Raw genomic sequence first — 26,866 nt, forward strand, 5'->3', positions numbered from 1 at the left:
AAACACTAAAAGCATTCTAGTTTCCAATATCTTGCATCTCCATCATAAAGGCTATTTATAAAGATAATTTGGCATATGTCAAAATTAGACCCCCTTCACTTCAAAGTACATCCCTATAACCAGAGGTTGCCCTTTATCCCAAATATTATTTGCCCTTGTCATAGAAATATTAGCATCATCAATAAGAAATAATCAAGAAATCAAAGGCATTAATATTTATAATCAATACAATTCTAAAACAGAGATAGATGATGATATTCTGCTTACCTTACATAAGTAAAATCAAGAATTATTAGAACTAGACACAATAACAAAATAACTTTCAAAAAATTTCAGGCCTTCACATTAATAAGCAAAAATCTAAACATATTATTCTTAATGATAAAGGGAAATTTCAGCTAGTTAATCAACGCATTATCAGAGAACAACTTAATACACTAAACTACTTAGGGATAACCTTATGCAAAAACTTGGAAAAAAACAAGAGAAACAAATTATAAAAGCATAATATCTCAGGTACATACATACATAAGTAGCTGGAACAATATGTTTTTTTCATTCGAGGATAGACTGCAATTGTTAAAAATAACTCTCGTTCCAAAAATGTTATATATTGTTCTGGCTCTAGACACCCATCCTGGGAATAATTATATTAAACTCATAAATAAAACTTTATTAAACTTCCTATGGTATCCAAACAAAAATAGAATTTCATATACGCATCATATTAGATCTTGGGATGGTGGTGCTTTAAGATTCCCTGACTTGGAAACATATCAAAGCATCATTACTTAAAAGCACATTAAATTGGATTCACTCAAATTCCAACTTAAATTGGAAAGATCCCCATATTGCTATAATAAAGAGTGAAAACTTGCTGTCATGTAAAATTTCTTCCAACCATCCCTCCAATACGTTCTGGTTTCTTCTTAGTCACACTGTTCAATATAATGTGGCAAAACCCATGAAACTAAACTATCTATATAACATTATTAACAACTTTGGAAAAATGATACACTCAAATGCAGATATCAAATCCTGGTTTGACCTAATAATCCCCTTTAAAATCACAAAAAAACTTACCAGATAAACTTCACATAAACATCTTTAGTGAATAGGAAACTAAAAATGTTGTTTGTTGGAAACAATGTACTAAAGACTTGGAAACTTTACAACTTCAGCAAATTATGAAAGACTATAACTTATCATCACAAGATTGGTTGTTACTACAAAGTGTAATTGCTAATTCTCAAGAGTTATGCAGAACTATTCAGAGCTCTTCATATTTAGAACAATCTCCCTTAATCACTCTCATATCTGAAATATTATTTAATGATCAACAGTTTAACAATTTAGCATCCAAATTATACACCATTTTATTAAGTTACACGTCCATTTTAACAACTAACCAATGGAACATAATGACTAAAGGCCTACCTCATAGTCTCCCCACAGACAGAAAAACTTAAAATACTATCTTCAGTAAAATTCACTTCTTGGGGTCAATATTGGATTGTATTTACTTGGAAGTATTTACACAGAACATTTTAAACTCCTGACAAAATTGCTAAATTCAAAGAATCGAATAACATAATTTGCTGGAGATGTCTAACATCATGTTATAGGTTCATAGGTTCATACTAGGCTATCTGCCCTAGGGCATTTATAAGCCTAGCCAGAATGTGTTTGGCTTTCGCCACCCATTTTAAATTAATTTTGCTATGCCCTTTTTTTTGAGGTTAGTATACTGTGCCTCTGTCTAACAGTGACACAGAAGTCATACCAGGGGTAAACCTACAATCTCCCATCCACTCATCAAGATTCCTCTTGAAGAGAGTCAATGAGGGACTCTGCCTAACCTGGACTGGGATTTTATTCCAGAGTGAAGGGAGCCTCTGGGTTATGAATCTGTCCCTCCAGCATGTCCTATTTATTTCAGTGATGAGGTTCAAGTCTCTCGAGCGTGTAGCTCGATAGGATTTGGATTTTCTGAGGTGCAGCATGTCCATTAAGTCCGCGTCGGACATGGCTTTATATGTCAGGCACAGATCGCCTCTGAATAGGCGGTATGCCACTGAGTTGAGCTGGAGTTTCTTTAACGGGGCAGCATATGGCATCTGTTTGAGCCCTTTGATCCTCTTGGTGAGGTACTTTTGGGGTCTTTCCAGTTGCTGCAGGTGTCTGGTAAGGTACATCCCAAAAGGGGCATTGTACTCAATTATGGGCCTGATGAGGGATGAGTAAAGAGGCACGATGACCTCCCCTGATCTAGATGTGAATCCCTTCATATTAGGTGGGCTATATAAAATGTTTTTCTAACCACTTTGGCCACGTGGTTGTCAAATGAGAGATTACTATCAACTTGGGTCCCCAGGTCCCTAATTACTTCTTCTGTACTTAATGGATTACCACCTATGTGGTAATTTGTGGGAACTTTGTTTTTGCCAAAGGGGATGACTATACACTTTTTGGTGTTTAGCTTGAGGCCATGGCTCTATGAGGCCCTTTTGGAGGATGCTTGTGTCGGCTGGAGAGTCGATTATGGTGCCCAGTTTCCAGTCATCTGCGAACTTGGTCAGCCACAGTCCTTCCGTGTTGGCCTGTACCTCCGAGAAATATATACTGAACAAGAGAGGTCCCAGGACTGAGCTTTGTGGGATGCCACTTGTAACTGGTTTGGAGTCTGACATGGCTCCAGCAATTCTAACCTTGTGGATTCTGTCCTTGAGCCAGTTTGCAACCCATCTAGTGACATAGGGGTTTATATTTAAGCTGGTGAGCTTATCTATAATGCCCGAGTGGGGTATTGTATCGAAGGCTTTTGCGAGGTCCAGGTAGGCTGTGTGGACCACCTTCCCCTCGTCAATGGCCTTGGTGACTGTTTCAAAGAAATCAACCAGGTTTAAGAGGCAGGATCTTCCCTTAACAAAGCCGAACTGGGTAGGATCCAGTGTCAGTAGGTCCCCAATATCTTTATTTATGAGGTCCATGATTATCCTATTATCCTTTCCATAGCTTTGCAGACCAAGCTAGTCAGGCTCATGGGGCGATAGTTTCCAGGATCCGTTGAGGCACCACCTTTGTGGAGAGGGACCACAGTTGCTGTACGCCACTCTTTGGGTACATATCCTGTAGTAAGGCTGAGATTGAACAGTAGTTTTATGTTTGGGTTTAGCTCTTCTTGGAGTTCATGTAGGATGCAGCCCGGGACACCGTCTGGTCCCATTGATGCTGTGTTTTTTGCTTTGGAGAGGGCGGCTCTTACCTGAGCATCCGAGATGTCAGGGGGGCAGCACTCTGCTGGAATAGATATTTGCCCTTTGGTGGGGAGGGGAGAAGTTTGCTGAACCTGTCAGCTAGGATGTTGGCAATGCCTTTGGGTTCGGTGTATTTTTGTCATTTTGGACTAATTCTGAGCATATCTGGGAATTACCACACAGGTTCCTAACATAACTAAAGAAAGCCTTGTGATTATCCTTAGTGTCCTGTGCAATTTTTCTCTCGAAGCTGGCCTTAGACGATTTTATGAGTGCCCGTATTTTTGCTAATACTGATCAGAGATGCCTTCCCTTTTTGGAATTTTGCTCTATCATTTAGTAGCTTCCTCCTTCTATTGTATAGCTTGTTTATGGCTGGGGTCCACCAGACAGGATGTCAGCCTTTGGAGGATTGGGTCTTGGTTTTATTTGGGATCGCATAATCCATGCATTCCTGAAGGTGTTCATAGAATGCGTTTATAAAGGATTCTGCGGTCTGGGCCGTATTTCCCACAGGTCCGGGGGCTTTGAAGGATTCCACCTCAGTTTTGAGGAGTGTGAAATTTGCTTCAGAGAAGTTTTTCACTGTGGTTTTCTGGGCAGGGGGTGGTGTCGGGATGTGAACATCCAGTGAGATTAGTTTATGGTCTGATCTTACTAATGAGGGATACACTTCTGGTCTGGAGCATAGAGTCCCCATGTTGGTGATGATCAGGTCCAGTATGTTTTTCCTTCTTGTGGGAGTGGTAACAAGTTGTTCCATAGCATTTGAGTTTATAAATTCTAGGAACCTTTGGGCTAGGGTGTTGGAGCTAGAGTAATGCTCCCAGTCTATGTTTGGGTAGTTGAAGTCACCCAATATAATGGTGTTTGGAGAGACCTTCATATTTTCCAGTGTTCTCATGAAGGCCGAGTGGGGTTCCTGGGTTAGGGAGGGTGGTCTGTAGCAGGCTATAAACTGGAAGGCAGTTTTACCCACTGTTAGTTGCACATGGATAGTCTCTGATGCTTCGTGCTGTGCCACCAACCTGGAGGTGTGGGTATTTTTGAGGAATATTGATACTCCCCCTCCTTTTGTGGGTCGGTCCAAGTTTTGGGGCTGAAAAGCATGGTATGAGGTATAACCTGGTAGTGCTGGGGTGCTCTTGGGAGCCTTGAACCAGGTTTCTGTTACTGCACAGATATCGATTTTCTCCATGCTAAGGAGAGTTTCGAGTGCATGCATCTTGAGGTTTAGACTTCTGGCGTTGAGTAGCATTACTCTTAGTTTCTTATCCCTTGTGATACCTATGGAGGTGGGTTTGTCTTTTGAGCCTTGCCTAAAAAAGGCACTATGGGGGTAGCAAGAGCCTTTGCCAATATCCGAAAGCCCAGGAGTGACAGGTGCAGGCCGTCCCTAGCGAAGCATCGTGGCTTGTCGAGCATGTCATCCCAGGCTGACAGGCATTGGATCCCCTTTGAATGACACCAATAATTAAGCCAATTGTTGAAATTGATCATCTTGCCTTCATATTGTGGCATCATTCTTGGTGAGGGTAAGATGTTACTCAAGGTCAGGGTCATACCGGCCTGGGCCACATGCTCAGAGAGCTCCTCTATGTCTCTTTTCATGTAGTCCAGGGAGGTACATCTCAGGTCATTCACACCAGCATGGACAATGACTGAGTCATATTTGTACTTGCCTTGGAGTGACCTGAGTGCTTGTGTTATGTGGCGGATCCTAGTGCCCGACAGGCAGCTCACCGTGACCTTCTCCTTGTTCAGTCTGGTGAGCGGGACGTCAGTGTGCCTGATGATGGAGTCACCTATTACAAGTGTATCAGGTGTGTTGTTTAGCCTTAAGGGCTGTGACTGTTCGGCACACTGGCTTTGTGAGCTATGTGTTGCACGTGTTTTGTTTTGGGGTAATGGTTGCTTGGGTGTCTGCTTTGGAGGTCTCTGCTGCTTAGGCAGATTTTTATTTAGAGCCTCCGAGTATGTTTTTGTGTGTTTATGTGTTTGGTCTGCTGTCGTGGTAGGTCTATGTGAGACTGGAATTGTACTGAGTGTGGTTTCCTTCTCCTCCTGACCGGTTACGCCAGTACTGAGTTGAGAGAGTTTAGCCTCCAGTTTGGCTATATGGTTGCATCTCTCACATGTGTTGGAATTTATTGGGAGGAGAAGAGGGTTGTCTGTGTACATGAGGCAGTTGTAACATTGCCTCAAGATTCCCAGATTCACCAGCTGGACCGGAGAGAAGATTGACAACTGACCTTTGGACATGCTAGAATAGTATTGGGAATTCCTTTATAACTGAAAAAAAAGGGCCAATGGGGAACAAGGTACTCAAGAGGACTTTGTGAGAGTGTAGTGCTTTTAATTTTTTAGTGCTGACTTATATAATTGCTTTAGTGAGCAAGTGCCTTTAGTGAGCAAGTGCCAGGTAACTTAAATGCAATGTGTTACAGGTAACTTAAATGCAAAAACGACAAACAGTAACTTTCTTTTAAGTGAAACAAGGAAATGAGTACAGTAAGCAATGCAGATATCACTAGAGATCCACAGAAGAGCTGAAAAGCCGCGTTTTAGGTGATATTAGCGTTTCAGGGAAATAACAAGCAAACAAACAACACACATACAAACAGAGCTAGATTCAGCAGGCCTGCATCTAGTCTATGCTACAGCAAACAAGGTGTACCAATTTCAGTAAGAAACAGTTGAAATATGCAGGCACTATAAGCCTTTAACCAGAAATTCCCAGCTCAGAAGGGCAGATTCCAGCCTCTCCTCCCACAAGAGCGCAGACCACGAACCTTCTTAATGTAAAATAACTGGCCTGAAGCCCAAATGCTTAAACCAGAACTAATACACTTTTAGAATAACAGACACTGAGCCCTCAATCAGCAGTTCCCAACTTAGAAGGATGTAAGCCACCTGTCCTGCCACCACAGTGCAGGCCACAAACCTTCCTAATGTAAAACAACTGGTCTGAAGCCCAAGTGCTTAATCCAAAAGACTTAGAATGATAGCTACACTTTAATCAAGTTACTACCAAGCAGTAATAAATACAACTGAATACTTTGAAGAATGCCTGGATTAGTGCTCAAGTTATACAAACAAAGCTAGATTCAGCAGGCCTGGATCTAGTCTATGCTACAGCAAACAAGGTGTACCAATTTCAGTAAGAAGCAGTTCAAATATGCAGGCACTATAAGCCTTTAACCAGAAATTCCCAGCTCAGAAGGGCAGAGTCCAGCCTCTCCTCCCACAAGAGTGCAGACCATGAACCCTTTTAATGTAAAATAACTGGCCTGAAGCCCAAGTGCTTAAACCAGAATTAATACACTTTTAGAATAACTGACACTGAGCCCTCAATCAGCAGTTCCCAACTTAGAAGGATGTAAGCTACCTGTCCTGCCACTACAGTGCAAACCACAAACCTTCTTAATGTAAAACAACTGGTCTGAAGCCCAAGTGCTTAAACTAAAAGGCTTAGAATGAGTTGCACCAAGAAGTAATAAATACAACTGAGTATGTTTAAGATGACGCAAAAGCAAAATAAATTAGGAAGAAACACAAATACAGTAAAAGCAGATATTTTTTTTTTCAGAAAAGTAGCAAAAACAGTAGTAAAACAATTCACATGCAGTGCAAGCTGGCACACTTGAGTATGTAGCAATATTAGTCCACACACAGTTTGAAAAAATGTAATTAAATTAAAAAGGACTAAAAGCAAGTGCAGAAAGGGTTTATTAGATATAATGTGGTAAAGAGATGGGACTCGGGAAGTGTCCTAGATCAAATCTACAATGGGGCGGGCACTGCAAAAGCCACCAAATTTAAACTACAACCAAGAACAGGGGGGGGGGTGGGGAAGACAGTTTCAACAGAGCTAGATGTGAGGAATCAGTCCAAATTATAAAACCACAAAAAATGCAGAAAATATACTTAAATCAGCTTATGTCCAGTTGATGTATGCAGACAAATCTCAGTAGCAAGCAACTTGATTTAAAATGATTACAAGAAATGTAACCAACACAGGTTTTAATGTTATCAGAAACCCCCCAAGCTAATTAACACTTAAAGGAATTTCAAAGCAGTCTGACAACTAGTGCAGAGCTTCAGAGACACACACAAGACAGTTTCAACAGAGCTAGATCTGAGGAATCAGTCCAAATTATAAAACCACAAAAAAATGCAGAAAATATACTTAAATCAGCTTATGTCCAGTTGATGTATGCAGACAAATCTCAGTAGCAAGCAACTCAATTTAAAATGATTACAAGAAATGTAACCAGCACAGGTTTTAATGTTATCAGAAACCCCCCAAGCTAATTAACACTTAAAGGAATTTCAAAGCAGTCTGACAACTAGTGCAGAGCTTCAGAGACACACACAAGACAGTTTCAACAGAGCTAGATCTGAGGAATCAGTCCAAATTATAAAACCACAAAAATGCAGAAAATATACTTAAATCAGCTTATGTCCAGTTGATGTATGCAGACAAATCACAGGTTTTAATGTTAATGGAAACCCCCCAGCTAATAACACTTTAAAGGAAAAGGAAAGCAGTCTAAACAACTAGTGCAGAGCTTCAGAGACACACACAAGACTGTTTCAACATAGCTAGATCTGAGATTACAAGAAATGTAACCAACACAGGTTTTAATGTTATCAGAGACACACACAAGACAGAACAGTTTCAACTAGATAGATCTGAGTCCAAATTAAAAATAAAAAAAAAAAAAATGAGAAAATATACTTAAATCAGCTTATGTCCAGTTGATGTATGCAGACAAAGCTATTTAACACTTAAAGGAATTTCAAAAGCAGTCTAACAACTAGTGCAGAGCTTCAGAGAACACACACAAGACAGTTTCAACAGAAAAACCAAAAAAAATGCAAAAAATATACTTTAAATCAGCTTATGTCCAGTTGATGTATGCAGACAAATCTTTCAACAGAGCAGATCTGAGGGAATCAGTCAAATTATAAAACCACAAAAATGCGATTACAAAAATGTAACCAAACACAGTTTTAATGTTATCTAACTAGTGCAGAGCTTCAGCAGACACACAGAGAGTTTCACAAGACAGAGATCTGAGGAATAGAATCAGTAATTATAAAAAAACAAAAATGCAAAAAAAATATAAAAAAAAGCTTTATGTCCCAGTTGTTGATGTATGCAGACAAATCTCAGTAACAAGCAACGATTTTTAAAATGATTACAAGAAATGTAACCAACACAGGTTTTGATGTAATCAGTCCAATTTATAAACCCCCCAAAAATGCAGAAAATATACTTAAATCAGCTTATGTCCAGTTGATGTATGCAGACAAATCTCAGTAGCAAGCAACTCGATTTAAAATGATTACAAGAAATGTAACCAACACAGGTTTTAATGTTATCAGAAACCCCCAAGCTAATTAACACTTAAAGGAATTTCAAAGCAGTCTAACAACTAGTGCAGAGCTTCAGAGACACACACAAGACAGTTTCAACAGAGCTAGATCTGAGGAATCAGTCCAAATTATAAAACCACAAAAATGCAGAAAATATACTTAAATCAGCTTATGTCCAGTTGATGTATGCAGACAAATCTCAGTAGCAAGCAACTCGATTTAAAATGATTACAAGAAATGTAACCAACACAGGTTTTAATGTTATCAGAAACCCCCCAAGCTAATTAACACTTAAAGGAATTTCAAAGCAGTCTAACAACTAGTGCAGAGCTTCAGAGACACACACAAGACAGTTTCAACAGAGCTAGATCTGAGGAATCAGTCCAAATTATAAAACCACAAAAAATGCAGAAAATATACTTAAATCAGCTTATGTCCAGTTGATGTATGCAGACAAATCTCGGATTGGTTTCATATTTCCTATGATTGCTCTAAACTAAGGAATTTTTGGAGAGATATTTATGATTTTCTTTCAGATTCATTTTCAGATAACTTCACATTAACTAAAACTTTAATTTTTCTTAATGTTGATGAAACCTTTTTGTTGAATACATCAGATTAATTCTTATTATGGACAATATTAGCAGTAGTCAGGAAATGTATTACAAGAAAATGGACCTCTACTCCCTATCCGCATCTTGGTGAATTTCTCTCCTTACTAGAAGAAACCATAAACAAGGAAGTCAGAACTAAAGAAGTTAGAATATATCCAAGGCATTTTACTAACATTCCATGGACAAAGGTTTCAAAGTTGAGACTTTCTGAACTTTTAGTTATGTACTTACCATAACTTTAGATGTATGGGATCCATCTCGCCTACATTCTCTACAGATGGGACTCGGCCGCTATACAATAGAACACAGTCTCTTATTGGCTGAGTTACCTCATATCCCAGGATGCACCACAACTGCTTCCCCAGATCTTGTTTGTCCGCACACATGCACACACACATAAACTGTTGTTATAACAATGCCAGGTGTTTCAAGAGAGAAAACAGTTGAATTCCGATCGTCCGGTCTCTTCTGGCCTACAAGGCAGGGGGAAGGAGGGTGGGTTATTAGGAATGTAGGCAAGATGGATCCCATACATCTAAAGTTATGGTAAGTACATAACTAAAAGATGTAATGTGATCCTATCTTGCCTACATTCTCTACAGATGGGACAGCGTCCCTAGCACCTAATTCCTGGGTGGCTCACTGGAAAACGGTACGGAGAACCGTGGAACCAAAGGAAGCTCGACCCCTAGATGCCACATCCAATTTGTAGTGAGAAATAAAGGTGTGTAGAGAAGACCACGTAGCAGCTGCACAGATGTCATTAATAGAGAGCTTGGAATGAAAGGCTGCAGAAGTGGCCATGGCCCTGGTAGAATGAGCTTTCACTGGAACTGTAAGCTCCCTATTTGAAATGCGATAAATATGACCGATACAGTCTCTGATCCACTTGGCAATAGTGACTTTCGTAATGGCTTTGCCCAATTTACTGTCCGAAAAGGACACAAACAGTTGGTCTGATTTTCGTGCTTGGTGTGTCCTATCCAAATAGAAACGTAATTGTCTGTGCACGTCTAAGCTGTGAAAGATATACTCAGCTCTGTTTGAATACTTAGGGGAAAAAAACGGTAATTCCAGTGATTGTTGCAAACAAAAGTTAGAACAGACCTTTGGTATAAAGGATGGGTTTGGTCTAAGAGATACTCTATCCTTGTGAAAAACCAGGTATGGTGGTTTGACAGATAAGGCTTGAAGTTCTGAAACTCGCCTGGGTGATGTAATAGCAACTAGAAGGGCAGTCTTCCAAGAAAGAAATTTTAAGTCACAGGTTGCTGCCGGCTCAAAGGGAGGTGCGGTCAAAGCACCTAACACTATGTTAAGGTCCCACGGTGGTGCGGGATGAGATATAGGGGGCCGTAGAAGCCAAGTTCCTTTAATAAAAGCTTTGCACAACTTGTTGTTCATTAAAGGTGGTTCTATGCTCTCGTGAAAATTGGAAATAGCCGCCAATTGAAATTTGATGGTAGACACCGAACAACCCTGGTTGAACAGGGAAGTTAAAAACTTCAGGACCTCTGACACCGAGGCTGTCATAGGGTCTAATCCTCAGAGTTGGGCCCAGATAGCAAACCTCTTCCATTTACTGCTGTACATCTTTTTAGTAGAAGTCTTGTGGGTCGAGGACAAAATATGCATGACTTCAGGGTCGAAAGAATGGCTCCTAACTATGGTCGGAAGAGAAGTAGCCAGGCTGCTAGCTTCAATGAATGGGGGGACTGATGGAGCTGTCCTGACTGATGCGTCAAGAGGTCCGGAACTTGGTCCAGGAACCAGGGACCCTCCAATGCATATTTGTGAAGAAAGGGGAACCAGACTTGACAAGGCCAGTATGGGGCGATTAGAATCATTTTGCTTTCCAAGCGAATCGCCTTCTGAATCACCTTGGGGAGAAGAGGAACTGGTGGAAAGGCGTATAAGAGGCCGGGGGGCCAAGCTTGGACCACAGCATCCTTGGGGATGTCCCCCAGAACTGGGGTGAGAGAGAAGAACTGCTGGAATTTTGCGTTGAGGGGAGTTGCGAAAAGGTCACAACATGAAGCTCCCCATCTCATGAAAATCTGTGTTACCACTCTGTCGTTCAAGGACCATTCGTGAGGGGAGAGAATAGTCCTGCTCAGTCTGTCTGCTATCACATTGGATCTCCCTGGAATGTGTGTTGCCGCTAGAAAACGTTTGGTAGCAATCGCCCAATCCCATACTTTCATGGCCTCTCTGCAAAGGGGGTAAGACCTGGTCCCTCCTTGCTTGTTCAAGTACCAGACTACCGACATGTTGTCAGACTGAATGGCAATCGTACCCTGGGGGAGGTGATCGTGCAGTGCTTGCAACGTTAAAAGCACCGCCCTCATTTCCAGGATATTGATGTGGAGGAGACTCTCGTCGGAGTGCCACATGCCTTGGACCGACCTGCCCAGATAATGTCCTCCCCACCCTGTCTGGGAGGCGTCCGTAGTCAATGTGGCCGAGGGGGATGGGGGGACAAAGGGATGCCCCTGATCCAGGTTGGAGGAAAGAAGCCACCAACGAAGATCCTGTTTGCAAGTCTCTGTGATCAAAATGTGGTGATTGAGGGGAAGGTCTTGATAAGACCACTGGACTGAAAGGAGCCACTGGAGTAACCTCATATGCAACCTTGCCAAGGGGACGAGAAGAATGGTGGCTGACATGGAACCCAACAGCTGCAGCACCATTCTCGCTGGAGCGCGACGTCTGAGGAGTAACGCCAGAACCTGAGACTGCAATGTTGCTATCCTTTCCGCAGGAAGATAGACTCGCATCTGCCTTGAGTCTATTTCTGCACCAATAAACAGAATACGCTGTGATGGCAGCAATACAGATTTTGTCCAATTGAAGGTGATTCCTAAGGAGTTTCCTAGGGAGATAGTGGCTGCTAGAGTTTTTAAGAGTAGATGCCTGGAGGTGGCAGTTAGGAGCCAGTCGTCTAGATATGGAAACACCTGGAATCCTAGACTTCTCAGGTGAGCAGTCACCACTGCCAAACATTTGGTGAACACTCTGGGGGCTGTGGTGAGACCAAAGGGCAGTGAACGGAACTGGAAATGACTGTCTCCTAGGCTGAAGCACAAGTGTCTCCTTGATGCCTGATCTATCAGAATGTGATAATAGGCGTCTTTGAGATCTATGGAGCACATCCAAACATCCTTCTCCAAAAGCGGGAGAATGGATTGCAAGGTGACCATCCGGAATTTGGACTTTTTCACTGATCGGTTTAACCTGCTGAGATCCAAAATGGGCCTCAAGTCCCCGGTCTTTTTTGGTACCAAAAAGAATCTTGAGTAAGTCCCTGATCCGGCCTGGTCTGTGGGGACAGGTTGGATGACTCCTTTTTGAAGCAGCTTCGAAATTTCGCTGGCTGCCAGATCCTGTTGACTGGGTGGCGTGTCCAGGATTCTTTGGGACGGTGGTGGGGGTTGAGAGAAGGGAATGGTGTAACCTCCAGCGATGATTCGGAGCACCCATTGGTCCTGAGTGATACTTTCCCAGACCTTTAGGTGCCTCGAAAAACAACCCCCGACTGGCTCCGGAGCTGCACAGTCGGGCACTCCTTCAGGGATGCTGGAAGGAGGAGGAGCCACGAAAGGACTTGTGGTCTCCAGTGTTGCGGGGGCCTCCGCCGCCTCTGGGACGGCATCTCCCTGAAAAATTTCCCCTTCCTCTGCCTCTAGAAGGGGAATCACTCTGCTTTGACGAGTAAGGCTTTTGAGACTTACGGAACCACATTTTCCCTCCTCTTCGAGCCTTCGGATAAGGTCTGAAGGGAGTGGAAAACCGGGCCCCTACGGCAGTTAAAGTCTTACCCTCCTGTTCGCAGCGAGTCAAAGTGTCCTTTACCTTAGGTCCGAACAGAGAAGACCCATCGAAGGGGGCGTCGGCAAAGGAAGACTTAAAGGCCTCCGCAAAGTGACACAGGCATAGCCAGGCTTGTCTCCTTAGAGCAACACCTGTGCCCGCCGCTCTGCTCGCTCCTTTGGCTGCATACGAAATGAGCCTCATGGACGAGTTGGATAACAAGGACAGGGTAGCCAACTGGGAGTTAACCGTCTGGGCTAACTGCTCAGGTAAGTTACCGGAGAGGGTATCCGAAAGCTCCTTGACCAGATCCCTCTGCAGTCTGGTGAAATGCGTCAAGTAGTTCCGAGACCTTAATGTAAAGGTTGCTGAAGTAAGGGTGCACTTTCCGTACCAATCCATGCTCCTAGACTCCTTATTAGGAGGATGGACGGACGTTGAAGCCTCTGCCACATCTTGCTGGGAGGCAGATGCCACCACCAAGGCATCTACAGCCACACCTTTGGAAAGAAAGTCCTTATCAGGGGGTGCCTAAAGGAATTTATTGGGGCGAGCTGGCACCGGTTCAACAGAGTCCGGGTGTTCACATGCCCTTCGAGAGATCAAATCCATAAGCTCATCGAAGGGCGGAGACACCCAGGAGGCGGAGGGTTGAGCCCCGAAGGCCTTGAGGAACACCAACTCCTCAGCAGAAGGGGGTTTGGACTGCCAGTCGCCTCGTTGCTTAAGGATCTCCAAGATGTCCACAAAGGATACATCATCCGAGGACGACTTGGGGGACCCTTCCGCATCATCGAGGTCGGTATCCGAGGTGAGAGACTCATCAGGGGAGTCAATGTGCTTCCTCTTGCACTGTCTCTTCCTCGGAGGTTCCTCCAAAGACGGTTTGGAGGGACCTCCAGGAAGAAGGGAACCCCCAATGGGGGTAACCTCAGGCCCCAGGGCTCCTCTGCTGTGAGACAGGGGGATTGCAAAGGAGCCAGTCTCCGTGCCAAGGGAAGGTGGTGGTGAGATGGTAGAAGTGGCCAGAGAGGATTTGGCCAAGGCACTCCTCATGGCCTTGAAGGCGGGACCCCCAGAGTCCTGGGATGGTTCAACCCCCAAGGCCACAATAGCAGTCGGAACTCCCGCAGCCGACGCACCGAGAGGGAGGCTCGGAACCGAAAGGATCGGTCCCGAAGCATTCCCCCTGGGTCCGACAGAGGAGGTCCGCGTACCGAACCACGACCCGAAGGGCAGGGTTGGAGTTAGGGTCGGAACCGACCCGACAACCTCCACCGGCTCCACCAACACCGACTCCAATGGCGCCGAAGCTGTTGGAGGAGGAACCGAGATAGCAGGGTGGAAAACTGGCTCCGGAGCCGAATGGGCTGGAGCCGAGACCAACTTTTGAAAGACCGGAGACTGGAAAAGCCTTTGAAGCACCCTGTCTACATCCGAATCAGACATCCTCGACGACCGAGAAGAAACTGACCGGGTCCAAGTCGACTTCTCCGCCGGCTCCGAAAAACAGGGGGACCGGCTCAGTATAGTTTCGAGAAGTATCGGCGCCGAGGGAGATTCCACTACCACTGCAATTTCCCTCAGAGCCGATGGGGACTTCGTCACCGAAGGGGAAGTGTCTGAGCGGGCAACCTTCATCGGCTCCGAAGGCAGTGGAGCCGATGGAGATGGCTCGCCTCTCGACGCCCGAGCTCTCGACTCCGAAGCCAGAAGAGTTGAGGCTGGAGACATCGAGGCAGACTATTCCGCCCTCGGCTCCGAAGTCCGTGGAGCCGACGGAGAAGCCTGCCTTGACTTTTTTGCTGCCGGGTCCGACGGGCTGGTCGGAGTCAAGATTTTTCTTCCTCGAAGGAGAAGAAGAAGAAGATAGGGCTTCCTCAAAGGAGGGGGTAATAAGCCCTTTCAAAATCAACTTATTTTTCCTCTCTTGGAGCACGTGAGAGGAAAAAGCGTGGCAAACGCTACAGGATTCCTGGAGGTGCTTCGGACCCAAGCAGTAAACACATAAAAAATGGTCATCCTTGAGGGACATTTTATAGCTACATTTGGAACATTTTTTGAAACCTGACGGTCTATGTTCCTTTGACATGTTGACTGAATCAACACACTAAACTTTTCCAGAGAAAAAAACAAGAAAGTACACAAAGCTATCAACAACAACCTAGATTCTAAGTAAACTCCTAGGAAAAAGGCTAGGCCCCTCTGACTCGACGGGATCACTGCCCAAAAAAAATACAATTTTACCTCAGAAAAATCTGAATCACAGTCACACAACAACAAGCAGCTGTTAAAACAGCTTTTGGGTTAATTTTAGCTCAAATTCTGACAGAAAATATGTCAGTAAGGAGGTACTTAGCTCAGCCAAGTCCGAGACCACGTCTTTGCTTCAGAAGCGGCAAACGAGATCTGGGGAAGCAGTTGTGGTGCATCCTGGGATATGAGGTAACTCAGCCAATAAGAGACTGCGTTCTATTGTATAGCGGCCGAGTCCGAACCCATCTGTAGAGAATGTAGGCGAGATAGGATCACATTACATCTGATTTTTTACCCTGTTTAATCATTGTTTGTTTGCTTCACTGAAAGTTTTTTTTCTTAAAATAGTTCTACTGTTCCAACATTTTTCAGGCCTATGTAAATAATGTAAGTAGTTGATTTAGTTTCATTGTTGTTAAAAGTTGTCTGTTCAGTATAATCAATGTATTAGACAGTTTATTTTCTTATTTTATCCTTAATAAAAATATTGGAAAAAATGCATTTATGTATATATGTGTGCATGTATATATCTAAACCTCAAAGATAACACCATGATATTCAACAAAATATTTTCTTTCTCTCTTTCTCTCTTGACCTTAATGATGAGTAAAAGCTATTTCCAGTTTGTAGCATGGCAAAACAAAAAAAAAAAGCATAGCACAACATTTGCATTTTGGGAAATAAAAGAGTTGCCTTTTGCTAGTTGAACTGAAAATTCTGGTATGAAGAAAAAGAACAGCAAGCATTTGTTGCCTCAGGTATAGTAAAACTAATTATGTGGACTGAAGTGGGAGTATAAAACAAATAGAGCCAATGGGAAAAAATGACTGAGAATATGTGGTGCCTTTCCTTACCTACATTCAATAAACCACTGTCGGACTTGGTCTTGAAGAGTATCTTTAATATCTTGCCCTTCCAGGTCTCGCACATTTGTTTTGATACTGACCAGGGCCTGCTGGAACTCAGCTTCATGTTCTTCCTGTACCGCCTGTCTCAGAGCATCAACTTTTAGCTTCTGCAGCTGAGATGGCCTAGGAGAGTGAACCTGTGTAAGTGGAGCCTGAAAATGAAGGGTGTAATTAATAGTAAGAAGTTATAACATACAGAAAAGACTGACCAATAAAATAAGTTAAAAAAACAGAATTATAAAGAAGTATAAATCTTTAAAAGTACATTTAGAATGAATGAACATTTTTTTATAGGAATAAAGTCTCATTTCATAGGAAAAAGAAGTTATGCACTCACCATAACGTTCCATGTTTGTTGTCCATAATCTCTCCTTCATTCTTGATGGTTGGGTTTGGAACCGATCAGCTGTTCCAACTTGGCCTAATACTAAAGCTCGAGAGTTTTTTACTGGCTCGAGGCTACCCCCTATCCCATGATACTTGGTGACAGTTCCACAGATCTTGTTTGCAAATACTAATTACTAGACCAATACAACCAGAAAAGGAAGAAACAGAGTAAATTCAAAAAATCCTTAGCCCATGTCTCATGAGACAAGAAGGGAATCAGATAACTTGATGACCAAATCCAGAAATTCTTCTCAATCCTCCAGGAAGGGGGGAAGGAGGGTGGGATGCAAGAATGAAGGCGAGATTATAGGCAACAAACATGGAACGTTATGGTGAGTACATAACTTTTTTATGTTATGTTGTCCTATCTCGCTTCATTCTTGATGGTTGGAACAGCATCCCCAGCACCTTTTTTCTTGGGTGGCTCAAGAGAATAAACTCTTCAGAACAGTGGAACCAAAGGAATCCCTGTTTCGGAAAGCCACATCTACTTTGTAACGAGTAATAAAGGTATGAGGATTAACCCATGTGGCTGCCGCACAAATTAAATCCAAAGGTAGTCTGGCTTGGAAAGCGGTGGAAGTTAACATAGCTCTAGTCGAATGGCCTCAAATTTTACCTGGCAGTTGCTTATGCTGAGAACTATATGCATAAGCAATGGTGTCAGAGAGCCATTTAGATAAGGTGACCCTTGAAATTGGCGCCCCTTTTCTAGTCTCTGAAAATGAGACAAATAATTGGCCAGATTTTCTAAACTCTTTTGTCCTATGTAAATAGAAACGTAAGTGCCTATGGACATCCAGTTGGTGAAGCTTGTATTCTGCCTTTTTGCCGTAGTTGGGAAAAAAGATAGGTAGGTCAATGGACTAATTCAAGTTGGACTCAGAACAAAATTTGGGCAGAAAGGAAGGATTTGTTCTAAGGGAGACTCTGTCTTTGTGGAAAACTCAATAGGTAGAATGAACAGACACGGCTTGTAGTCCTGAAACCCTCCAAGCTGAAGTAATGGCTGTCAAAAAGATTGTCTTCCATGTAAGGAATTTTAGTGGGCAAGAGGAGGCTTGCTCAACTGGAGGGAGAATTAGAGTAGTCAATACCAAATTTAGATCCCAGGGAGGTGGTGGGTCTCTTATTGGAGGTCTCAATAGGAAAATATCCCTCAGAAAAGGTTTGCATAATGTGTAAGACATTATTTTTGATCCTATGTCCCCTCCATGGTAGTTAGATATGGCAGCTAACTGTACTCATATAGTAGAACCTTGTTTGAAAATCTCTGATAAAAAATCTAGAATAGTGGTCACTGGGACTGTGAAGGGAACTATGTGATACTTGGAAGCCCAGCACGAAAACCTTTTCCATTTGCTAGCAGACAGCTTTCCAGTTGCAGTCTTATGAGAAGAAACCAGAATGTGTCTTACTGCAAAGGAGATATCTGGAAGCCTGGCTAAAATGGGAATTGGAGCAACCAAGCTGTCAGCTTGAGGGTTTGGATGGAGGGATGGAGCGTTCCTGACTGATGGTTCAGAATGTCCGGCACTGGGTCCAGAATCCAAGGTAACCAGATTTGATGAGGCCAGTACAGAGCAATGAGAATTTGTTTGCAACTCAACAATTTGGCTTTCTGTAGAACTTTGGATATTAATGTAAATGGGGGAAAGGTATAAAGAAGTCCCAGAGGCCAAACGTAAACAAGTGCATCCCTTGGTGACTCACCCAGAGGGGGGATTAGGGCAAGGTAGCTGCTGCATCTGGAGTTCATGGATGTGGCAAAGAGGTCACAGCAAGGCTGGCCCCACTTGCGAAAAATTTGGTTGTCAATTTTCTGTTTCAGGGACCACTTGTGAGGCATAAGAATTGCACGGCTTAATCTGTCTGCTATCATGTTGGATTTCCAAGGAATATGCATTGCAGTTAGAAAACATTGAGAGGAAATTGCTCACTGCCATACTCTTTGAGCCTCTCGACACAGTGGGTAGGACCTGGTTCCGTCTTGTTTGTTGATGTACCACGCCATGGACATATTATCTGTCTGTATTGCAATCGTACTTGTAGGACGAGAGCTCTGGAATGCTTGCAATGCCAGAAGCACTGCTCTCATCTCCAGTACATTTATGTGCAAGTGGTATTCATGTTCCTGCCAAGTTCTTTTGACAGTCTGTCACAGATAATGCCCCCCCACCCTATCTGGGAAGCGTCCGTGATCACTGTAGCAACTGGATGGGGGAGAACAAATGGTCTGCCTATCGCTACCTGTGTGGACTGAAGACATCGTAGGCCCTTCTTGCAGGTGTCCATAATGAGGATCTTGTGTGATATAGGTAACTCCTAAATGGACCACTGAGCAAAGAGTAGCCACGGTAATACCCTCATGTGCAGACCTGTTAGTGGAACTAAAGTTATCGCAGCTGCCATTGAACCCAGAACCTTGAGAACAAACTTTGCCTGCACTTTCCTCCTCATGAGCAAGATTGATATGCCGGTCGTGAGGCAGTCTTTTGTGTGAAGTCTGCCCCTATGAAGGTAATATGCTGTGACATAGCAGATTTTTTTTAATTTAAAGTAATACCTAGCTCTAAGCAGAGATGAATGGTGGTGTCCCTTGCCTTGGTCAGTAGATGTTCCGTGGCGGCAGTCAGATGCTAGTCATCTAAGTACAGAAACACCCAGAATCCTAGATGCCTCAGGTGAGCTGTGACTACAGCCATGCATTTGGTAAACACTCTGGGGGCTGTAGTGAGACTAAAGGGCAGAGCTCTGAATTGGTAATGACTGGCTCCAAGCTGGAAGCGTAAATATCGCTTGGATCCATTGTCCATCTTTATATGGTAGTACGCATCCTGAAGCTCTATTGAGCACATCAATTGTCTCATCCCAGAAAAGGGAGTATAGACTGCAGTGTCATCATCCGGAACTTTGCTTTTTTACGGACTTGTTTAGCTTGCTGAGATCCAAGATTGGTCTTCAGTCCCCTGTCTTCTTTGGAACTAAAAAGAACCTTGAGTAAGTCCCAGATTTGATTTGGTCTGCGGGGACTTCTTGGATGACTCTTTTTTTTTTTTTTTTTTTTTTAGCAACCTTTGGATTTCTAGGGTTGCTTGATCCCTTTGACTGGGTGGGATGTCTGGGAATGAGCTTGATGGAGGGGGTGGAGAAGAGAAAGGTATGTTGTATCTCCTGGAGTCCCAGTAGTCTTGACTGATGTTGAGCCAGGCCTTTGGGTACAGTGATAATCTGCCCCCGGCTGCCTCCAGAGATGGACAGGTGGGCGCTGGAAGGGCCTGCCAGAGAACGTATCCCTGTCACCCTGGTTCTGTGGACCCCCTCTGCCGCGAACATGGCGTCTTTCAATATTATTTTCCCCTCTGCCCCTGGGGGGAAAATTCAGCATGTGCAACTGGCGAAGCTGTTTGGGATTTCTGGAACCACATTTTTTCACCTTTCTGGCCTTTGGGATAAGGCTTGGTAGGGATGGAAAAACGTACTCCCACGGCAGACAGAGTTTTGCCTTCTTGTTCGCACCTGGTAAGAGTCTCTTTAACCTTTGGCCCGAACAAAGACGAGCTGTCAAAAGGGGCGTTTATAAAGGAAGACTTAAAGGGTTCAGCAAACTCACAAAGACGCATCCAGGAATGTCTCCTCAGAACTATCCCTGTGCCTACTCGCTCCATCAGCTGCGTAGGAGATGGGGCGCAGGGAGGAGTTTACTACAGAATTTCCAAAGTCTGGACTCAACCCAGTTTGGGTTTGTAAAAGGCAAATCATGTCTCCTAAACCTGATAGACTTCTTTGAAGCAGTCACCAAAGTTGTAGATGAGGGTAAGGTGGTTCACACAGCCTATCTACATCTTGCCTAGGCTTTCAACACCATCCCCCACTCTGGAATCATAGATAAACTCACTAAACTAGGTATAAATCCCTATGTCACAAGATGGGTTGCCATCTGGCTCACTGACAGAACCCACACTGTGAAAGTAGCAGAGTCCATATCTGACATCAGACCAGTGACAAGTGGAGTACTACAGGGATCAGTCCTGGGTCCTCTCCGGTTTGGCATCTACTTTCCTGAAGTACAGGCTAACACAGAAGGTCTTCGGCTAATGAAGTTCACAGATGACTGCAAACTGGGAGCCATAACTGAAACTCCTAACGATGTGGACATCATACAAAAGGGCCTCACTGAGACAGATGCCTGTTGTCAAAGCCATGGCCTCAAGCTCAATGCCAAAAAGTGCACTGTCATCCCTTTTGATAAAAACTCTGTACCCATGAACTACCACATAGGCAGTAGTCTACTTAACACCAAAAGTGTGATAAGAGACCTTGGTACACAGGTGGACAGTAATCTCTACTTTGATAATCACATCGGCACAGTAGTCAGGAAATCCTTCTACATGGCACACCTCATCACAAAAGGTTTCTCATCCAGGAAAAAAGGGGTCATTGTTCCCCTCTACTCGTCACTCATTAGACCCATTATAGAGTACAACATCCCTTTTGGTATGTACCACACAAGACATCTACAACAACTACAAAGGCCACAGAAATACCTCACAAAGAGGATTACCGGCCTCAAACAGATGCCCTACGCAGACCGTCTCAAAAAACTCCAGCTTTACTCCTTCGCATATCGCCTACTCAGAAGTGATATCTGCCTAACATACAAAGCTATGTCAAACCCAGAGCTGTTGGACATGCTCCACTTAAAGAAATCCCAATCCCTCCAAGCTACATGCTCTAGGGACCCAAACCTTGTCCCCACAATGAACAGAACATGCTAGACGGATAGATTCTTGTCCCAGATACTTACCATACTCTGGAACAAACTACCTATCTATATCAAACAAAGATCCTCATTAGCACTCTTCAAGAAAAATCTTGATGACTGGATGAGAGATAGGAAATTCACCCTGGGGATCATTTCTGTGGCTCTGCTCGACAGGGTCACAGGAAAATAATTTTCTTGGGTGGCGAAAACCAGGGTCCCTTTTTGGCTAGGCTTATATAGGCCCTAGGGCCAATAGCCTAGTACTTGCCTATGAACCTATAATTTAGAGTCACAAGCTGAGAGTTTACTTTGTCCAGAACCCTTGCAGCTGTAGCACCCTGGAGGGTATCTCTTCACACTTTCAGGATATCCCTCTGAAGTCAGGTAAAATGGGATAAATAGTTCAACGATCTAAGAGTAAATGCCGCTGATGAGAACATATGCTTCCCATATCTGTCCATCATTCGAGACTCCTTATTCAGTGGATGGGCAGATGAAGAAGTTTCAACTAATTCCTTCTTGGAAGCCACGTCACCACCACAGCATCTACTGGGACATCTTTGGTTAAGAATTGCTTATCACGCAGGGCAGTAATAAAATTGTTGGGCCTCCTCAGAACAGGTTCCATGGATTCTGGAGAGCTCCACTCCTTTCGACTGACTACACCAAGGAGTTGGTAGAAAGGCAGAGACACCCAAGAAGTGGATGGTCAAGATCCAATCCAAACAAATGTAAATAAATAAATCCAAATGCCTCCAGGTATATAAACTCATCTTCAGAAGGGGAAAGGGTCTTCCAGCCACCTCTCTGCTTCATGATCTCTAAGATGTCTGAAAAGGAGATATCTTCAGAGGGTGACTGTGGCGACCCTTCTGAATCCTCTAAGTCTGTAGCTGATGTGACAGACTCAGGGGAGACGAAATGTTTCCTCTTACAAGTCCTCTTCCAAGGGACCTCCTCAGAGGGATACTCTGGGAGGCTTCAGAAGAAAGTGGGTTGCCCTTGGGGCATACTGCAGCATTGGCTCTCTACGCTTGGGCTGGAGGGATGGTACAGAGGTTGACACCGGTCCATTTGGGGTAAGAGTAGCTGAAGTTGAGGGTGGAGCAGTCTGGGGAGACAGCGCACTCCTCATCACCTCGAAGACATCATGATCCTGACCTGAGAGAGCCCCTGGCTCAGAGGAGCACGGAGACCTCCCTCATGCCAAGCAGGATGGCTCTGAGCAGATGTGGGAGCCAAACACACCTGTGCCAAAGCCTCTACAGGAAGAGTCGGATCCAACAAGGGTCCAATCCAACTCTCCTCCCCAGACCCAATGAGGGAGTGTAGGCTCCCAGACCCTTCGAGAGAAGACAGCATCAAAGAGGTCAGAGCAGAAGCTGGGGCCGAGACACCAGATGCAGTTTTTGGACCTGATGGTTCCACCACAAGTACCTCCAGGCACTCCGGCTCCGAGCTCATCTGAGTTGGAGGAGGAACACAAGTGTTAAAAGTCCAACAAACACTCCAAGAAAAAAGCACAGACTGGTATTAATAATCCTGAACAGAGTTTCAGTCATTTTACTTGAAAAAAATTTGGAGGGCCATCTTGGAATTTTGTCTCTAGTTTTGTAGAAATACTTCCCCACTCCCCATATGTATTCACCTTAACACAAACTATATATAAATTTACAACTCTAACTTTCTTGAACTGAGTCTTGTTGACTCTTCTATTGTTGGCCTTGCCACACCCTTGTCTGCTAATACATAGTAGTTGCTTCATTGCATGTAGGGTGCTGGCACACTGACCACCACTCTGAATTGCCTAGTTTTCCTTTTTCTTTTTTCTTATCTTCTTTTTTATTTTCTTCATCTCCTATATATTTCAGATTATTTCCAGCAATTTAAAATTTTCTATTCATCACAGTGCCATGTTGCAACACTTCTTCGTGGTCTCCCCATTTGAATCATCTGCTCATTAGAGGTACTCCTTCCTATTTCAGATCTCTTCCCCCTTCACTTTCAAGTTAGTTATTTTTTTAACCCCCCCCCCCCCAATATCAGATGCATCTTTATACAGTGTCATTTAAAAGTTTTTAAACATATCATGGGTTATTATATCTAATACAATAAATGTTTTTTTTATTACATGAAAACTGAAACCTGTTGTTATAAGCCAATACAGAATTGTGTCAGTTCTGTCTTTTTATCATTTTCATTTTAACCAGTCCCTCTCTTGCAAGAGTTTGTGCATACACTTCTCTACCTTTACCATAAGATAGTTAATTTTAATTTCAACTTTTCACAGTCTTGCTGTATGTCAAGTTTCTAGGACACTTGTATTTTCATATGTCTTACCTTTATGGAGCCCCCCAGCTTTCTCAGCTAATTTGAGTCACCATTCAATACCATGTCTATTCAGATCTACTTTTATATCTCTACACCCACAACACCGAATGTTATCCAAAACAACAATAATGAATATTGAAAACCCGAAGATGAATTTTCTCAGGGCAAATAAATACTTACTCAAAACTTAATGTAACCACACTGGACTACATTAAATCCACCTAGCTGGTGGACTATGCCCCTCACACCCCCACTAACTATATATACCAACTCCAAGATTGCATTACAGTGTTTACTTGCCCTGGGAAAAATCAGCCTTTCGGGATTTTTAGTATTCGTTATTTTCATCTCAGGAAAATAAAGTTCAGTGTTGTGTGTATCGAGATACAAAGTAGATCCATCGATTCAAGCATGCACCCTCTTTCTTGTCCTTCTTACAGCACTATATGTGTTATGAGTTTAGGTCCCTATCAATGACTCTCCCATGTCTCAGTATTTTGTGCTGAAGATGGGGGCTGTACCTACTTCTTTGCAAACAGTCTCACTGATGAACAGAGGAGAAATGCTTAGTTAGGACACACCAGTAGTAAAATAAAGTTAACAATGAGGTGAAGGAGTCATATTAAAGTGAGAAAAAATATAACAAATAAAAATGAAAATGGTATTGCATAGTTCCACCTTTATCCAGTTTTCCCCTTAACTTAATGTTGATTGTCAACCCCTTATTTTAGTCTATTTTTTCTCTCTCTTTACTTAATTGGACTTGCTATCTTCATCCACTTTAACTCATTTCTTTACCTGCCTTCAGTTTAATTTTCTCCTTACATCTTGGATAATACTCAATCTCTCCTTTAATGTTTGCTTTCTACTGAACATCAGGAAGCTATTTCTCTACCCGTTTCCTGTACTTTCTTCTCACTTTCTTTAACAGCTTCTTCTCCATTTCCCTTTTACATCATTTCCTTGTGATTTATCAGTTTATGTAAATACTCCAAAGCTGCCTCTGGGTCCAAAAGGACACTTGCTTGCTCATGAATATAGATCTTTATGTTAAACAGATATATAGGTTCATAGGTATGTACGAGGCTAATTGCCATTGTGGGCCATTTTAAGCATATCCAATTTTCCTTTTTGCGCTTGAAATAACCTATCCCATTTGGTTATACACTGGCCTTACCCATTCCATGGCCGATAATTATATATTACCACTAATGAGAATAAATAAGATCATACTGTAGATAATTTGAGAGGACCCATGCATGAGATAAAGCATTTAGGAGCTGCTTCTGTCCATTAGAAGGACAGGGGGCATTCTTGGGGTAAATGTTCTGCTTCCCATCCATAGATCTAAGTTGCAATTGAAAAGGGACAGGGATGAACTTTGTTTTATGTGGATGGGGAGTCTGTTCCACAGCAGTAGCATCCTGTGCAAAATTATCTTTACCACGAAACTGTTCTGTTAATTTTGCAGAAGAAGTTTAGATCACCAAACTAAGTATTTCTGATGCCATTTGACTTGTTAATGTGCAGTAAATCCATCCATAATGGGTCAGGGGACTCCTTGTATACTTCACACTTGGTCACCTCTTAGCAGTCTGTAGAATACCAAATATAATGACAGGGATTTAGTCGGACCATGTAGGTCATGTTGTTTAGGCCTTGTATCCTTTTAGTAAAGTACCTCTGTGGGCATTCTATTTGTTCCAACTGTCGGGACAGATACATGCCAAAGAGGGCATTCTATTCAATGATTGGCCTAATAAAGCTGAGTAAAGGGGGACAATGGCATCCCTAAATCTAGACACAATCCCTTTGTTTATAAACTGTCCAATACAAAAGGACTTTCTTACAACAATAGACATATGTTGGTCAAAAGTTAGGTTACTGTCCACATAAATTCTGGAATCCCGAAGAACTGGGTGAATTCTTAGGGGAGTATTGTCAATGTGGTAGTGCTCTGGGGTAGATGTCTTCCCAAAAAATAGAAATATGCATTGTTTGGCATTTAGTTTCAGTTCATGACTTTACTACCAGTTAATTATTTGAGAGAAACCTTCCTGCAGGATGCCTAAGTCATATGGAGATTCAATGACTGTTCCTAGGTTGTAGTCATCTGCAAACTCAGTCAGCCAGAGCCCTTTGCTATTGGCTTTTACTTCAGAAAAGCAGATACCAAACACACAAGGTTCCAACACAGAACTCTGGAGGATTCTACTGGCAAATGGTCAATTTTTAGAGGTAACTTCCCAATTTTGATTATGTGCATCCTATCTGTGAGCCAGTTGGCAATCCAGTAGGTGATATAGGGGATATTCCCAGTTTATTTAGCTTTTGCACTATGCTTGAGTGGGTAATTGTATCAAAAGCTTTGGCTAGATTGAGGTATGCAAAGTGTACCATTTTCACTTCTTCCATTGCTTTGGTGACTTTTGCAAAAAAATCCATAAGGTTGAGTAAGCATGACCTGCCCTTCATGAATACAAACTAAAATGGGTTCAGTATTTGGTGGTTCCCTATGTCCTGACTGATTAATTCCCAGATAAGTCTTTCCATGGATTTGCATATTAGGCTGGCCAAACTTATGGAACTGTAATTGCCTGGGTCTGTGTAAGGTCCTCCCTTTTGCAGGTGAATGACTATACCTGTTCTCCATTCACTTGGTACAAAACCTGTATCGTAGCTGAAATGGAACAGTGTTGTATCAAATGCCCTCATTTTACAGTGTCTAATTTGTGGTGCAAATGCCACTCTCCTTCACCTTGATTTAAGTCATCTTCATCTATGAACACTTGTGTTTCCTCTATCATCTGCTTTTTATTTGGTTGCCATACTGCTGCCATAACTTGTTCTTTGAACTCATATGTTTGTACCTTTATAATATGTCTCAGATACTCAATTCTTTTAATATTCTGGTGCCATGCAGTGTGGTCTGCCTGTTCTATTTTCAAATCTACTTCTGCAGTAGGAATCCATTGACACAGGAACTGCAGCACCACCTTTGTACAATCCATAGCTTCAAATTTTTAAGACACCCCTGTTACTCTGATTTTTTTTTGTTCGACAGCTGCCCTCCAAATCTGTTACATTAGCTTCTACCCAGAATAATCTTGCGTCTGCTGTCTTGAGCCGGGCCTTTAACGCCACATTCTCATTTAA

At 43.0% G+C, this 26,866-nt stretch overlaps 1 protein-coding gene across 1 annotated transcript in view; it reads right to left on the reverse strand.

The window, feature by feature from the left end:
• Window positions 1-458: 458 nt before the first annotated feature.
• The window catches only part of LOC122792707 (dynein regulatory complex protein 11-like), a 785,298-nt gene continuing 758,890 nt past the window's right edge, over window positions 459-26,866 (reverse strand). Inside the window, exons 6-7 of the mRNA XM_044060292.1 lie at window positions 16,178-16,379; window positions 459-469 (exon numbers count right to left, since the gene is read on the reverse strand). Of these exons, the coding sequence (XP_043916227.1) occupies window positions 459-469; window positions 16,178-16,379 (213 nt within the window). The remainder of the gene's footprint in view (window positions 470-16,177; window positions 16,380-26,866) is intronic.

Source organism: Protopterus annectens, chromosome 2.part0, assembly GCF_019279795.1.
Source record: "Protopterus annectens isolate FY-2018-M chromosome 2.part0, PAN1.0, whole genome shotgun sequence".
Taxonomy (NCBI): domain Eukaryota; kingdom Metazoa; phylum Chordata; order Ceratodontiformes; family Protopteridae; genus Protopterus; species Protopterus annectens.